At 38.4% G+C, this 17645-nt stretch overlaps 1 protein-coding gene across 2 annotated transcripts in view; it reads left to right on the plus strand.

The window, feature by feature from the left end:
• Positions 1-17645, plus strand: part of LOC108425438 (CUB and sushi domain-containing protein 1) — a 664112-nt gene that overhangs the window by 574341 nt on the left and 72126 nt on the right. For both annotated transcript variants that reach the window (XM_017694090.2, XM_017694091.2), the window contains exons 38-44: positions 1001-1119; positions 2387-2456; positions 2794-2910; positions 9633-9842; positions 11880-12068; positions 12810-12987; positions 17005-17150. In XM_017694090.2, the coding sequence (XP_017549579.2) occupies positions 1001-1119; positions 2387-2456; positions 2794-2910; positions 9633-9842; positions 11880-12068; positions 12810-12987; positions 17005-17150 (1029 nt within the window). The remainder of the gene's footprint in view (positions 1-1000; positions 1120-2386; positions 2457-2793; positions 2911-9632; positions 9843-11879; positions 12069-12809; positions 12988-17004; positions 17151-17645) is intronic.

Here is a 17645-nt window from a genome sequence, read left to right on the forward strand (position 1 = left end):
CATTTGACTGAATTTGCCAACATTTAAACTTTCAGGTTTGTTGTCCAAAAAGGTCTGGTGGGATTTGAGTCTCGTATGCTTTAGTCTCAAGTGTTATAGTGCTATTTTATTGAGCTTGTGTATTGTGCATGTAAACATGACACCCACTGTCTATGACATTGGGGGAAATTACTGAGCATTTTAAAAGCACACTGTTGCAACAGGGCCCCCGCTAAGTGCTGCAATCTAAACAAAGGTAGCAGAGAAAGCGTCCTCTCTTACACACCTAAGCAAAAACATTGCTATGGTAACGTCCCCACTCAGCATTTGATATAATACGTAATTCTGTCAAATAGACCTGCCTGTTAAATGGAGATTGTTAAAGGACACACCTGGGTGGCCATCCCATGCTTCAGTATTGACCTGCTACTACAATAATCTTTTAAAAGCTCTTTAGCTTTTAATCATTTTTGAAGTGATTGAAAAATACAACCACCTGCAAGGCCCGGTAGACACCAAAACTGTCCCCATCAGATAAACAGCACTTTCATCTTTGAGAGAGAGGAGAAATTCAAGCTGCTGTAGATCTAGTCCATCCTTCCGCTGTGAGAAGACAACACTATGGTCTGAAAGGATGTGTAGGTGTCAAGAAGCCCTTACTGAGAAAAGGAGAGAGACAGAAAACACTTTCTCCCCTTGTTGCTGCTGGTGTTCTCAGAACAAAGGACTGACCACCTCAGAATCCAGACTGAATGTGTTTGAGACTGCTTGAGTCATGAAAAGCAGAAAGTGCAACGAACTTCTAAGACTGAATTTTGGAGGCGTGGAAAAATATCCCTGCAGGTTGCTTTGAAGAACTGACTCCTGAAAAGAAGGGAAGCTGTAATGAAGGTGAAATTGGACACACTAAATATTGACAAAACAGATACATTTATTTGTTGAGGCTTCTGTGTAATTTTCTACTTTTAGGCAGGCTTGGATGAGCATGACACTTTTCTCTCGCTTTCTGTGTTGTGTCCAGCTGTGGGTCTGACTACCTGCCCGGAGCCTGTAGTGCCAGCCAATGGTATTAAGAGCGGTGATCGTTACATGGTAAACGAAGTGGTGTCGTTCAGCTGTGAGCCTGGATATGTGCTGCAGGTAAACCACTGAGCATCTCTCTGCGCAAACGCACACTCTTATCATACTGTACAGAAGGGGAATACAAAATGAATACAGTAGGAAAATTTTCTTATTGTCAAAAAAGTTTTTGAAACCTTGTGAGATGGTTGGAAGTACTTTTCGAGGTAGCAATTACAGGATTTCGTTCATTTCTACTATCAGCATGTTGACGAGTCTAACCAGGTATTGGAGGGTAACTACTGTAGGTGTGTAACAAGGTACAAAATGATGATTTACTGTAATGTATTTACTTTTTCCTGTCAGAAATTGGTGTAGCATTAAAGGTTAAAATCTTTTAATAACATTACCATTCCTGTCTTTCATTACTTGCTTTACATGTATGTATCTAGAGCCCTATTCATTTTACCAGTAATGTAATTTGTAGGGAGTTCAATTGGTCCATTCATGTGGGATAAAGCAACTTTGCAATTTTCCCAAATGACCTCAAATAGCCTGGATCACAGTGCATTCACTTTAATGTTAAGATTGGAATTATAGGGCTCCAAACTAACAACAAAATCAACTACTAGATCAAACACCTTAGCTTCAGATATTTAATTTCATTTGATTTTCATTCTAAGTAGTCTGTCATCATAAATACTGTGGATAACAGTAGTCCTGTTTTGAACTTTGAAGGATAAAGTAACTGTAATTACGCAAGTTACATTGTAGCCTCTTTCCTGTTCAAATGTCTGTCACTAGGATTTATTACTACATTACTGGGATGTCGATTTGGAGACTTCTATTGCTGAAGGAGTTCACAGTTTGATGAATTTTATGTCATTCGCTCCGGAATTATTACTTCGCAGACTTGTAAAAACTATTCATAAAAACCCAATGTCATCCAAACAGACCACACTTGATTTTCACTTATAAATAGCACTATAAGCTTTATATAACTATAACTAAGATTACTTTTATCTGTAAGTAATGAGTAAAGTAATCGCATTAGAGGTTGTGAGAAGTAATCAGTAATAGTAATATGTAATAGATTATATTTTTGAGTAACTATGCTGATAGGAAATACTTGACAAGCCCAACCAGGTTTTGAATAAATACTACAAAGTGAGATTTGGAAATGGCAACACATTGATAAAGAGACATAAAACTGCAATTTCTTCTTTCTAGAGATGGAACAACACCACTGAAGAATCCTTTTCTAATCTTCCATATTTTCAGCCAATAATGGCCAGATACCAGTATCACATCAGTCCCATCTCTAACTGTTCCTTTCTTTCTTTTTTAGGGTCATTCTCACATAACGTGTATGCCAGGGACTGTAAGACGATGGAACTATCCGCCTCCTCTGTGTATCGGTGTGTCATATAATCAATTCTGCTTTATTTTAATTATACCAGTACAGCTTACTCATTACTCTCACTGATGCGACATGCATGGTACACATAATAATACAAAAGTGCAAGACAGAGCACAATAGACACAGTAATAAAGTCCATTACAGTGCTAGACAGTTCACACAGTGCAGATAGCTGACAGGACAATAAATGCATGCGTGCTCCATGGCACATCATAACTCACTGTAAGTTTAAAAAAATATTATCTCACGCATGATGTCTTGCTCATACTTCCATCATTTAAAAATTCATGGCATGAAACTGACGATGGTTCTTTTGGTGTTTTTGTATGAATCAGCCAAGTGTGGAGGGACACTTCACGACATGAGTAATGTGATCCTGAGCCCGGGCTTCCCTGGCAACTACCCTGGCAACCTGGACTGCACCTGGAGGATCCTCCTGCCCATCGGATACGGTGAGCCTGCTGAGAGCAAATGAGCCACTGCTGCGAGTCGACTGGCTGCAGCTGTAGGACCACAAACACTCTCTCTTTGGGGAAACTGACTTATCTTTCACACATCGTTTCACTAGACCTGGATTAGTAACTGCAGAGCTTGAGGTCCAGTCGCATTTCAGTTCGCACGATTCCCTTCAGCAGGTTGAAAATCAATTCACTGGACATTCAGTAAGCACATTTTTTTCAAATAATGAATGCCTTTCATCTCGTGAATGTATCGGCAGAGGCTGATGGCAGCTGATGGAATTGACTCTACCTGGACGTATAGGGTTTTTTTTTGTGCTTTATCTATTAATATTGAACAAGTAAAAAAAAAAACCATTTGCTGCCAAGATTCTGTAATATTCTAAATTGTTATGCTGGTGCTTTTCTTCTTTACCACCTGATATAAAGCATCAGACTTTAGAGGTCAGCATTATAAAACACCGTAATCTGCATTCATTAGTTCGATGTATACATTTCTAATGCATGAAGTACGCTTCTTCGCTGCCGGAGGATAAGGAGAAAAAAAAAAAACATCCGCAGGACGGCTTCACCATTTAATAGAAGCCGACTGAAGGCAAGCTGTGAGACGAATGGTCATGGCATCAGACATCACCCTGCACCATTGGACTCAACACCACTGATAGCCAAGCACTCAGCTGGGATCAGAAATGGGTAGAATTGCCTAAAACCATACTCAGGCAGAATTATTGTTTCTTCCATGAAGTAATGGCTCAAGTACAACATCGCAACTTCAGTAATACACATAGATCAGATCAAAACATAAGTATATTCTTGTAACTTAAGGTGCCAAAGACATTCCTTGGAGCACTACTAACTGATTTTGGTTACCTGAAGAACCTTTCACTGTTTAATACTTCACAAATGCTATTGTAAACAAGATGTTAAAATCTGAAGAACTTTTTTTAAAGCTCTCTATTAGTTTCTCCTAGATCCCTTATGTGCAAAACAAGAACCATTTGGAAACCTTTATTTTTCAGATTGTACTGACTTCTGTAGATTTTAACTAGAACTTTCTAGTACATCCGGTATATATGAGTATATTAACGGCAAGAATGTCAATTTAAGGGATATTACCAAATGTTATGGTTCCGAGGTAAGATATGTAACAGCAAAGTTGCCATTAAAACAGAATTAAATTAGATTAAAGAATGAAAACAAATGAACTAAGTATAAAGGACTGTCGCAAACCATGTCTCAAGGATGCAGCCAGACACGACTGCATTTCTCAGCTGTTACGTCATGCCTGTCGCGTTTTGTAGGATCCTTCAAACACAGCAAAAAAATGTGTCCTTTGTGAGAAAATGAAGGACTCTTCATTGGTATATCCTTCAAGAGCTTCAGTCACTCACAATACTTCACGCTCAATGTAAACTATTTGAAAAAGAGCAGAAACAGACCTGAATGGTGAGATGCTGTAGCATCAGACTCCGTAATGAAATATAAAGTTTAATTTTATGTTTTTAAACATGTCGTGTTGGCATGTTAGTACTGCCTACTCAGACTGCCTCAAATGTACATGTGTGAGCACTGAACATGAACCTTGCTGTACTACTATTAGGAAGTTTGGCTCTTTAGCTTATGTACCAAACCTGAAGTGTGAAACTTTTTAAAGCTCTAAATGTCCTTAAAGCACCACTTACATCACAGAGTGTTTATGTTATGGCATGAGATCTTAAATCTGTAGACGCTGACCTTTTGTTTATACCTTCTGTAAAAGACAATACAGATGGACTCTTTCAGTTATTCTACTCTAAACTGTGTAGCTCAATTCACCTTTTATAAACAGTCAAGCTCAAACATTTAAAAACGTATCTCTTTTACTCAGCATTTAACTAAATCTACATGTTGTGATGTTTATCTTTGTAATGAAATCTTTGTCATTTTTTTATATGATTTTAAATGAATAAGGTCTTTGTCACTTTTAAGCTTGCTAAATGTGCTATATAACTATTGTTATTATTTTGTATTATTATTATTATTACACATTTTCAAATTTCTGCCTATCCCATCCAGGTCTTTATGTGCATTTTCAAAATAAAAATAATAAGTGGATGAAAAACCATAAACTAAACTTGGAGTTCAGTCAACTATACTTGCAAATGCATCCTGCTTTCTCATCGACCATGTTACGGTTACTCAAACTGAATCTGAATAGAAGCAAATGTTCTTCATTCATCATGTAGCACTGAGTAAATGTAAGTCATTAGAATGCACATGTGATTGGGATTTAATCCATTTTTAGTCACCCCTGAGCTCTTAGCCTTGTGGTAGCCAATACGGGCCTACTTTTGAAGAATTTCTCACTCGCAGGCCTGCTGGAGTAATGATTTGTCTTTTGGTGGCTGTAAATGGAAAACATTTAGACCATTTTCTAGTCTGGAGGAAACAAAACCACTGATTGGCCTTTTCTCATTAACTTGATTGAATTAACAGGGCAGGTTTGTCCATCAGTAGTTTACCCAGATAGATCTGTTTGAAAAAATGCTGCTTTGGAAGGCACTTGAACGAGGATTTGTTCTTAAAATAAAGATTGCCCTTGTCAACCTCTTGGCCGTGGCTTTGAAAGACACAGTACAGACCTACTGCTTCCTTTTCTGCTACATTACACTCCACAGTCTGGCCTGCCAGCATCTCCTTGTTGCACTGTTTTATTTATCTCAACTTTCGAGATTATACGCGGTCGATTCAGCTCTCCAGCCTCATTGAACTAGAGTCATTTGGTTGCGCTTGTTTTCTGCGGCCTCATCTTTCAGACGAGAGCCGAACAAAAGAGCCTTTACAGATGTTAACGAGGCAATTGCTTTTTGATTAAAAGAAAAAATTGTTCACACTTACCCACACAATTCTTCTCCCTCTCCAGTGTGACTTAAGAAAAATAATGTAACATAGCGAGCTGTGGCTTTTTGACAAAGAAGCAGGAAGAATATTAAACACAACAGACAAAAGTGATGACTGTTTTAACTGGTTCTTTTCAATAAATTTAAAATGAATTCAACTGTCCTGAATGGATCAGATCAGGCACTACACAGTGGTTACATCTATGCTATAGGCTGAAGACTGCTACTACATGAACATGATCATTCACAATTTAACCACATTGTAAGGCTCAGTTTATCCCAAAATAATCGATTTCTTAATTTCAGGCATATGGGAATCAAGAGTTGACTAAGTTTGCCTGCACCCATGCACACATAGAGCGTGAGATATTCTGCAATCACTGTCTGTCTGAAAACACGTTTCCACAGCACATACATTGGTAGTCCAGCAATGTTCACATTGCACACAGTGGACAACACAGCAAAATGTAAAATATCTCAAAAAATTGCCTTTCAATGAAACAATTTTGCCATTGCCAAAGCACCTACCCACCTGAAGGGGTGGACAGAGGAGAATCAGACACTTAGCAAGCCCCCATTAGTCAAAAGTTCATTTAGATTTTTTTAGCTCTCTACATTTCCTAGCCAAGGTTGGTTATAATTAAAATTAATATACTTTTGCTATTGATTTTTGCTAGATGTCCTTCTATATGTCTTGGTTTTGTGTAAGACAGAGATTAGCAGACGAACGCAGATCGGAGATCAGCGTAGTAAACAAATGACACAATGATCAAAAGACAAAGAGCGACACAAAAATCGTGATCCCAGTCCGAGCGAAGTTCAAATAGGCAAATATCAAAAACGACCAAAACAGAAGTATCCGAAAAGGGCTAGGCCCAAACGAAAGTCAGCGTAACAATACTAAAGTCCAAACACGAGAAACAAACGGCACAATCCAAAACGCTCAGTAGGGTTCGGCAGAACAGTACTTCGCATTGTCATAGTGCTCAGTCAGGGCTTAAATAACCCAACCTTAGGGTCTCATGATAAAGTTCAGGTGGAGGTCCTTAATAATCAGGAGACTTGGATCTCTGCCAGGAGCGGGGTGGGGAGTATGAAGTCACGGGAGACTCCAAAGGATTCTGGGAATTGGAGTCCCTGCCTTGCGAGGCTGAATCCGAGCACATGACATTTTGTAATCAACTTCATCAATTCCCATCACTTCGAATCAGAATCATCTCCGAATTCTATAGAATTTGACAGCATTAACACATTGTAACATATTACAGCTGTTTTCTGCCCTCACAGCCTCTTCTGGGAAAGCTGATCACTTTGGGACATTGCTGTGAGGGTTTGAGCATTAGTGAAGTCAAGTGCTGATGTTTAATGGTCAGTTCTGAATCACTCCAACTCATCACAAAGGTATTAGATGAAGTTCCATTATTTCAAAGAACACAGTTCCACTGCTCCACAGCTCAGTGCTGGGCTTTAGTCCCCTTTAGCTGATGCTTGGCATGGTGGCTTGGCTGGGCAAGGCATTGTGACTTTAGGCTTGTGTGTGGCTGCTCCAGAGCATCATATTTTTCTGGCAATGGTTTTCTCTCTAGAACACCTGTATCAGTAATGGATGTACCATAAAGTGGTGGAATCACTAATTAGAAGAGCTGTCTGGATACTTTTGGACATAAATTGTATCACTACAAAAATGTAAAATATTTTGGAACCTTAAATCCATTTCCAACAGAATCTCTTTGCTTCACAGCACTAGTGTCCACCCATTTCTAGGTAGCATGCAGTGCTGTTGGAGGCTCAGATGCCAAGACATTATAAAGCAATATTTGAAAGGCTTGTCCAAGCCTTCTCTAAAGACCACACTTTTGTGTTTCTTTTGTTATTGTATTGTCGGGGGTGTAACTTTTTTTCTCATCGAATGCATGTTGAATTAATTGTTGAACTGTTTTGCTGTCAGAGTGAGTGAACAAAATGGGGAAGGAAGAGCTCAAGAAAGTGTTTTCTTTCGTTGTACAACAGAATCCTGAGTGACTAATGGGCACTCTAAAATTGCTTTGGCCCAAATATGTCAAAGATGACGTCACATCTGTTATGTGGAAAAATGCTTTGTCTACAGGAGCCCTAGTGGTCCAAAAATGAATCTGTTTTGAAGATGCTGCTAACTGTGAATAATGATAATGGTGTTTGTCCTGGAGGGACATTTCATAGGACCTTTTTAGCTTGCTGTCTTTGACTGAGTCTCTGTTTCTTTTTGATAAATAGGCCCATATATGGAATCAGAAATTATCTGTGCAGTAGTTACTATGAAACAGGGTCCTGTTACTGTAGTTATTGTATCACTACTTTGCAGATACATGTAGTCCTGATGGGTTTGGATGGTAATATCCTTTAAAAGAATGGAAGAAGGCCCAAAATAGATCAGGGTAACCTCTTTAAAAACAGTCATTTGTTTAATGCAGTGTGTAACAATTTTAAAAACAGAGAAGATTTTAAAAATGACCCTATAATAACTCTTAAGAAGTAAATTCTGTTTAAAATGTTTCCTGTTCTGCAGTTTCCACATAGCTTCACAGTTCATAAGGAGGCAATTAACGAGCAGAAGAGGCTGTGCGAATTTTCCCCGCAGGTGTTAATGTGAGTGAGAAGTGGTTGGAGCTTTGCCCATTAACAGCAGTTCAGTACACCGGCTGCCCTTAGTGTTTTTAGGCACGTCATGCTTTCTTGGCCAGGCTCAATTCCAGCATGAAAAAACGCATTTGGGCTTTCGCTCAATTTCCCATATGTGTTAAGAATTCTAACCTGGCAGGGGTGACGAAAACGACACCGATACTTTTTTTGGGTTTTTCAGTGCTCATGATGTGGGTTTGATGTAGGGTGCGGTGCAAAAAATCTTAGGCCATCTAATGAAAAATACATGTAAAGCTGTTTATCTGGCAGCAAATGTTTTATTTGTCAAAACAAAAAACTACTAACATTGGTATAAATACAACTCCTGTATAGTCCATTTTTAGCATAGCTATTTCCAAAGCTGTCGATGAAGCCCAGTTATCATCCTAGTTTATCAAATAAGCCTTTTATTGCATTGAATCAGGTGCTGATGAAAAATGACAAATCCAGTATTAAAGCTGTGTTCTTGTAACACAACACGCATTATTCTAATTAACATATATATAACAAAAAATAAAATTTTGTTATAGCCGAGCTATGTAAGACTCCCATTTGTGGCAGTTTTTCAGACCTTGTCATACATCTTTACATATTAACGCCACACGCCCAGACTCAAAAAGAATATCCAGCTTGATATTTATGTTTCAAATGCAAAATCTGAAAGGCAATTACAATGTTACAAGGTGTTCTTCTTGCAGGTTGCATGCAATTGCACATATCCACCAGAGAGGTCACTAAATCCCCAAAACGTGCATACTGTAGCTTTAAGTTTACTGTACTTTCTTGTGTTTGTTTGTCATGCAGTGTTTTGCACAGATAGAAACATACCTACTACCTAGATAAATCATTTTAAGCACTGTTCAAGGCTGTCTAAAGGTCATTACACACCAAACACAAAACGAATGAACAACATAAGAATGTAAAACATTCTGTTACAATTTTTCTGTACCAAAACTATGCACACTGAGTCACGACGCCATTTGCTTTGCAAGTTTACACCACAAAAAAATCAATAGGCGGAATGCCAAAAGGTGTGAGATGAACAGAGGGTGATAAAATAGTTCAGCGCTTTCATTGTCAAAAAATCGTGTTTGGTGTGTAAGATATCCACTTCTACACATGCTCAAAAAAATTTGTCATCTGAATAAATTCTGCCTTGGTTTTCTCCACGTTCTGCAGGAGCGCACATCCAGTTCCTCAACTTCACACTAGAAGACAACCACGACTTTCTGGAGGTCCGTAACGGACCCCAGCACAGCAGCTCCCTGATTGGTCAGTACAGTGGCAGTCAGCTCCCACCTCCTTTACTCAGCACTACTCATGAGACGGTCATCCACTTCTACAGTGACCACTCACAGAACCGCCAGGGCTTCAGGCTCACTTACCAAGGTGAGCTCTGCTCCTTCTTCACTTTCTTGCATGTGCATGGAAGAAACACTGATAGACAAGAGCAGATCAATAGCATAATGATTCTTCAAATCCTGACATTTCCTTGAGAATCAATCTCTACATAGTAATATTGATAGGAAGTAGCAAATATTGATAACCAGTAATGTATCCAGTAGTTTTAATCCCTAGAACACTTAACCTTTTATTACACCCTAAGGCTTATTATTCAGTAATTACATAGAACAGACTGCAAACTTGCAGAGTTATCCTTAAGCCGTAGGTGTGAGGAATGCTTGTCTGGTACTGTTGGTGGTTCAGTATAATTTAAGAGGTTAATGTTTATTTGGAGCAAACAAAAAAGATTATCACAATTTTAGGATGAGGTTTAGAGTGATAGACACCTATGCACCCATAATTTCCTGAAATGGTTGTTATTTCTCGAGGAGCACAATTTTCAGTAAGAGGTTGATCAATAGGCACATACTGACTTAGAGTGGACAATGTAGTTGAAAGCAGTTCAGAGCCTTTGATATATTGTAGTGATGTCAGCATTAACCAATTTCAACTTTATACCAACTTCTAACAATACGACACACCAAAATCGCAGTATTGATAGAAAAATGAGGACATACATAAGTTACCTGCAGTGGGTGTACTACCTAAGATAAGACTCTGCCCCCACCTGAATATAACTGAACATAATTTAATATACATTTAATTAGATATTCCTCATGATTAGATCTGCACAGAAAATAAGGAGGGAGGTGCATCTTGCCTTGGGGGGTTCTTCCTCTAGGTTATCTCACATTAAATTAAAAGTACTAGTTTCCTTTGAGGAATTGTTTTGTGTCTGATTATATTCCTTTAGTGTCATTTTAACAGAGGCAGAACAGAACATCCAGTCAAAACAAGCTATATCAAGTTTGTAAGACTTTACTGAAGGGCAGCATACATATGGCCACGTGACACCTACATACATAAATACATAATGATACATAAGCTTGACGTAAACTTACATAAACATTCATAAAAACTTATTCCCACAGGCATCCGCTGTGATGAATGTCTTTTTTGATGTCATTTCGCATCGGAAAGTGTTATGACAACTGATGCTTGTTGCAGTAAGCCCTCATAAATGTGTATGTAGGATTATTTGAGCTGCATAGTACCAATCCACAGGAAGCATGGGTTTATGAATACAATATTAAATATAATTGAATACAGTAATATGTTTAGGAAAACATAGCGATATTGAGTTTTATCAACATTGTCCAGCGCTATTTTGAAAAGTACTGGTATCAACATGATAGCCTTGGTATCACATAAGAAAATCACCAGCATTGCCCATCCTTACTGTCAGAGCTCCTGGATATCACGTCCACTCGGCATCTGCGCAGGAGTGACAGGCTCTTATCCAAGAGCATCTAGACTCCTCTGATCATTAAAAGTGTCTATGGCATCCCTCTGTCTAACATCACTGGAGGGGCTCTCCATTATGACAGCTCGTGGCTACGAGTATTTGAAATCAATAGGCCGGTGCACGCATATGCCGTGCTGACGGTTCTCACTTGATAAAAATAACCCGTCATTGTCCGCTCCATGCACTCCCAGGTCAGCTGGTTCGTGCGCCGCCTCTTGTATTTTCTTTTCTTTTCTACCCCGATGGAGGTTCAGGAGTTGAAAACATCTCAGCCTATCCTTGATCTTCAGCTTTCGGTGCCTGTTTGCTCGGGGAAAGAAATCAATGGGGTGTTTTGATATCTTAGAGACAGACTGTGGATAGATGACTGCATTTGTAATGGACAAAAATGAATGAATTGCATGCAAAATAATCTCAGATATCTGAAGGCAGGGATTTCTATGCAGAGACGCAAGAGGTTTGGCTTAATCTTACTTAATCACCCATAATACTACTGAAATCACACCTTAATTGGAAGATCGACACATTTTCCTATGTTGTTGTACCATGTCTAAGCACTGTTGCCTCATTGCAAATGATGAATAACATCTTATTTGTATGTTTTTTTGCTTTTCCAGCATATCAGTTACAGAATTGCCAAGATCCATATCCATTCCACAATGGATATATTGTCAACAACGACTTCAATGCAGGCCAATCCATAACTTTCGAGTGCTTCCCTGGATACATATTGGTCGGTCATCCAGTGTTAACGTGCCAGCATGGAACCAACAGAAAATGGAACCATCCATTTCCTTGTTGTGAAGGTAAGCAGTATGAGGGGGAAGTAAAAAAAGAAAGCATTAATACAATTTTTGAACATTCTTTTCTGTGTCCCTTTGTTTTTATTGATGTAGAAGTGAGCTCTGGCTCTGAATTTAGTTTTGCATTCGTTGCAAGTTTTTCAAAAGGAGCCTGCTTTTGCAGACTTTAAGAGGTATTATCCAGCCATTCTGCACTCCCAAAGGTCTTTTTAATGATGCTCTTTAAGTGAAGTGTTGCTGCTTTGTGTTGCTGGTACAGTACAACAAGGACTGCAATGTTTCTTTTTGGTGTGCTTTTTTTTTTTGCTCTTTCAAAGCTGTCTTTTAAATTAAGCACCTTGAAGACTGAACCAGTGGAGACCCAGGCTACAGGGACCTGGTCTGAATTGCAGCCTTGATGATCAGTCAGAGCGGTGTAGTGTGAAAGCTGTCTGGCCCCTAATCAATCAATAACGCTGCACTTTTCCCTCTTCTTCTGTCGATCTCCGTGCATTAGAGACTGCGGCCTTCTTCTGTTCAGCACCATTCTCAGACTCTGATGAACCAGCCCCCCATCTTGTCCCATGATCCTCTGATAATCCTGATAATTCCAGAACAGACGGCCATGGTCCCCCGCCTGAAACTGTCGTCATTATTATTATGATGCCGCATTTCCCGCAGCTGATCGTCTGCTGCAAATATCACTCACAGTAAGATGGATGAGCATTGCGCCCTTGCTCTAACTGTATTTGTCTTTGTGCGCAGCGCCCTGTGGCTACAACGTGACGGCTCCTAACGGCACCATCTTCTCGCCAGCCTACCCCAACGAGTACCCGGACTCGCAGGACTGCACCTGGCTCATCACTGTGCCGCATGGCCACGGCGTCTACATCAACTTCACACTTCTGCAGACTGAGCCCGTCACTGACTACATCGCAGTGTGGTGAGCGCTACCACTGACCTGCAGTAAAGTGATAGACCAACATTTTTTAAACTACAAAGTTTTCCCCTCACCGCAGATGTAGTCTGCCAAGATGTGTCTGGTGCCTGAAGTTCTCTGAGCAATTTCAGTTTTGCACTGGCGCTACAAGGCTAATGTACAAAAATGTTCAAAAGTGTGGGCACCCTGGTCAAATGATATGTTTTGCTGATTTGTGAGTGAAAATAAGTTAACATTTCCTCTACAAAGAACACTTGCACATTGCACATTTAATATTTATTTGCGAGGGGGAAAAAGGTTATGGCACATTTTGTGTTTTTTTTTCCATATACAATTAATAAGCAGAAATGTGCCCTAAAATTTGCAGAAAAATAGAATCATTGTGTGTTCACTGGAGAGGATGTGTTAACTTATTTTGACTTATTTTGGCACAGTGAAATCAACAAAGCATGTAATTTGGTTGCAGATGCTTAGCTGACAAGAAAAGCATAATACAAACAACATTTCTGAAGCACACTCGCTTATGTAGTTTCTGACACTGTATTAATGGTGGACAATATTGTGCTAAAGAGCTCCCTTAGTACAGTTTTATTACTCTGTAGTGTTCTATATTTATACTTAAAAAGTTAAAGTGCAAAAGCACTTTGCATTTAAGGCAAGGCAAGGCAAGTTTATTTATATAGCACCTTTCATACACAACGGTCATTCAAAGTGCTTTACAAATGAAAAAATACAGAAAAATGCAATTAATGTAAATAAAATAAAATTTATGTAAATTAAAAAATTTTAAAAACATAATTCAAACAATTGATTTAAAAGAAGTTAATCAAATTTAAAAGAAGGAGATAAAAAATTAGAATAAAAATAAGAAACATGATTAAAACAATAGATATAAAAGAAGTTAAATGAATGAGGATAAGAGTGCCATTACAGGATAAAAGTGGATTAAACTGAGCTAAAGGCCTGCTCAAACATGAAGGTTTTCATTCTGGATTTAAAAGTGTTGGGGCTCTTCTGATGCTCTCTGTCAACTGGTTCCATTTCAGAGCAGCGTAGTAGCTAAATGCCGCCTCTCCGTGTTTAGTTTTTACCTTAGGCTGCACTAACTGACCAGTTCCTGATGATCTGAGAGTTCTGCCCGGCTCATATTGCTGGAGCACATCTAATAAATATACTGGTCCTGCACCATTAAGACATTTATAGACCAGTAATAGTACCTTAAAGACTATCCTGTAACACACTGGTATCCAGTGTAGGGATTTAAGGATAGGAGTGATGTGCTCCCTTCTTTTACTCCTAGTGAGAACTCTGGCAGCTGCGTTTTGAATCAGCTGAAGCTGTTTGATTGTCTTTTTTGGGAGTCCAGTAAGGAGCCCATTACAGTAATCAATCCTACTAGAAACAAAGGCGTGGATGAGTTTCTCCAGGTCTGCTTTAGCCAGAAAATCTCTGATTTTATTGATGTTTATTTATTTAAATGTACTTTAAGTCAAAATCATTATTGTCATTTCCTCTCATCTCAGATGTGTTGGGAGAGGAACAAAATGTAGTTTCTCTAAGACACGTTGCTACATTTAACATAGGAGAGCAGCAGCAGACAACAAGGCAGACGGACTATAAATATAATAAATACATACAAACTGTACAGACACTACGCAATAAATTCTTTTGTACAATATATAATAACTATACAACCATTGACCTCAGAACAAGAGAGAAAACAGACCAGCTGTTGATCCACAGCAGCAATAATAGTTGTGCATTTATTTATATATTTATTAAATTGGTGTGCTGACAATTAATAATATTACTTAAGTAGCAAATGTACAGGTATTGCGAGATATTCTAACAATCCAACATTTCTCCTCTTGTGTCTTCAGTTTGAGAAACTTCCCATCCAAACTCCTGGGATATCAGGTATCTAATGAAAATACTCCAAACAATGCCTGAACTTTGAAAGCTTGTCTCAAAGCTTGTCAGAGGTGCCTAGGCCTGGTTATAGTTACGGGGTATTCAGTATTGAGGGGAGGGATATAGAGGAGATTTAAGGTATGTGTGCGTTCTATATGAAAATTCATTCTTGTGGAGGAATAACAAGTATGGTAAATTACAAAATGTAGCAGGAGTTCATGCGGTTCATGAAAGTACAGATATCTAAAAAAATGACTTAAGTACATGTACTTTATTACTGTTCACCACTGTGCAGGATGATATGCTGTTATCTATAAAAATGGGCCGAAGAATGGAAATAAAATCAGGCTTCGCGATGGTTTTTGAGGGCTCTAAGCAGTTTTATTTGTGGGACCCCCTAACCACCCCAGTCATATTATGTTGTATGCAAAACATAAACAACATATTATGTTGTATTCTCTTTATCAGAAAAAAAACAATGATAAATAAGTACTGGATACTTGTTGATGACTTTGGTGCCCTAAGCTCACTGCTTATTGCACGTCTGCTACTGTGATGCAACATACTTTTGTTCATGTCATGCATAACAGCCATATGTCATACAGTGTCAGAAACAACAAAAGCAGGTCTACTGCAGATTGCTCAACAACCTGATGTAATTTCAGTAAAGGGTGTGATGATTTATGCATGCATTTAGCACAGTGCTAATTGGTGGGATATGAGAGCCAAAGAAGTAAACTCTGGATATTAAACATGTCTTGGCTGTTGGACTACATATGAAGTAAGGACAAAACTGTGTCAAGAATGTATATTATATAAATTATTGTTTAAAAGATTGAGATCACTTGTCATATTAAAAGCTGATATTTTATTGAATGATTGTAGTAAATATTGCTGCAAGCAGCAATTCGGGGGTTCAAGCACCGCAAGTCCAGTAAGGCTAGTGATAAGGTAAAATAAAAAATAAAATGGTTCTCTATAATGCCAATCAACCTGATTGAGGTCTCTTTTCTTGCCTAAGTAGATGCCCACAAACTACCTACCTTCCAAATCTGATGTCTGGGTGACTTACAGTGTCTGCTGCCCATCACGTTTTGCAGGAGAAAAAGAATAATTATATGAATAATAAACGTGCTTTGAACCCTGATAATCTATTTACAGTCATTTCTTGATCGATTATCTGCCGTAACACCACCATGTTTCAAACGTGATGCATTCCAAATGTTCATTTTTACTGCAACTTTTATTAGAGCTTTCCCTGTTATTATGGAATCATGCTGGCTGCATACAGACTGCTAACATTTCTTGATTTTTACAGTTTCCAACAAATTAGATGAAACAGGAAAGTCTTAGAGTACTAGCATCATAACAGAATAATTATATATCTACAGTTAAATGGTTTGATACTATTAAAAAACAGCAATTCCAAACATTTCAATGGTGCAAACTTTTAGTAATGTAGTGTAAAACAGTGCTAACTTGCTGTATTACAGATAGGACTGAGTTCTTCATAGCATGAACTATGAGCTTCACAATGATTTAACTTTGAACCACTTGGTGTATTCATTTTTCTCTTTCATCTCTACTTTCTAACCATGGCAAAATGTTTTGAAATCATTCCAAGTAAAAATATTGATCACAGTAATTAAATATTTCATGTAGTGAGCTAAATATGCATGAAAGTAACAGAAATTACAACTTGTATGACTTGTTCATGACATTATTGAGATTTCCTCTCAAAACTGTTTGGAACATCATACTAGTAATTTGTATTGCGTAATTAGAATCCCTCCTAAATGGATCAAAAAATGTGTAGCAATGGAGAAAATGCGCCTTATCTCGGCCCTTTTCTTAGTTATGTAGGCCATTAATCTTCAAAAGCCATTAAAAGAGTGAAGTAGTCTGTTAAGTCATCATTTTTCCTGTTTTCATTCAACACTGCCTGTAATGTAATGGCTTTACATGAAAGTCAGCACAAATCGAGCCATAGATTTGAAAGTAAATCAATTTTCTCGAACCACTCTGAAATGGCGAGGCGTTATTAAGCCGTTTAATGCAGGAATCTGGAGTTTGTAATGTATTTCCAATGGTGCGTCTGCTCTCTTTCAGGGACGGCCCTGAGCAAAGCTACCCACAGCTCGGAATCTTCAGCGGCAATACAGCCCTGGAGTCGGCCTACAGTTCTTCCAATCAGGTCCTTATCAAGTTTCACAGCGACTTCTCCACGAGTGGATTCTTTGTCCTCAATTTCCATGGTTAGTTTCTCCTCTAAATAAAAATATTCTTCAAAAAATGTTGTCACAGGAATGAAATACATGCCAAGCCAGGGACTCTCTGATAGTTGAAGCATAAGCCGGCATGATGACAGCTGCTTCTGATGACATCAGCGTTATTTCTCCAGATTTCAAAAATCCAAAATAGAAGCCTCTTTTATTCGCCTTTTTGAGATCAGTGTCAGCATGCAGGCCTGTGTTGACAAAAATGTGCAATCTTTAGTGCGAAAATGAGCTGTGCTTTCTTTTTTAATCTCAAATTTGTGAGACGGTATAAGGCAGATATTAGAATTCTACATTTGTTTAGATACAGCATGATCTGAAACTCTGCTGTAGTCTGTGAGAACACTTTTATAAACATGTACCGTATTTTATTTTCACACTTCACAAAAATGTCATTTGAGCTAAAGATGCTATAGAGTTGTATACAAAGGTTTGGGCACCCCAAGTCAAATAATATGTTTTGTTGATTTAAGT

The sequence above is a fragment of the Pygocentrus nattereri genome, chromosome 5, assembly GCF_015220715.1.
Source record: "Pygocentrus nattereri isolate fPygNat1 chromosome 5, fPygNat1.pri, whole genome shotgun sequence".
NCBI classification, from domain to species: domain Eukaryota; kingdom Metazoa; phylum Chordata; class Actinopteri; order Characiformes; family Serrasalmidae; genus Pygocentrus; species Pygocentrus nattereri.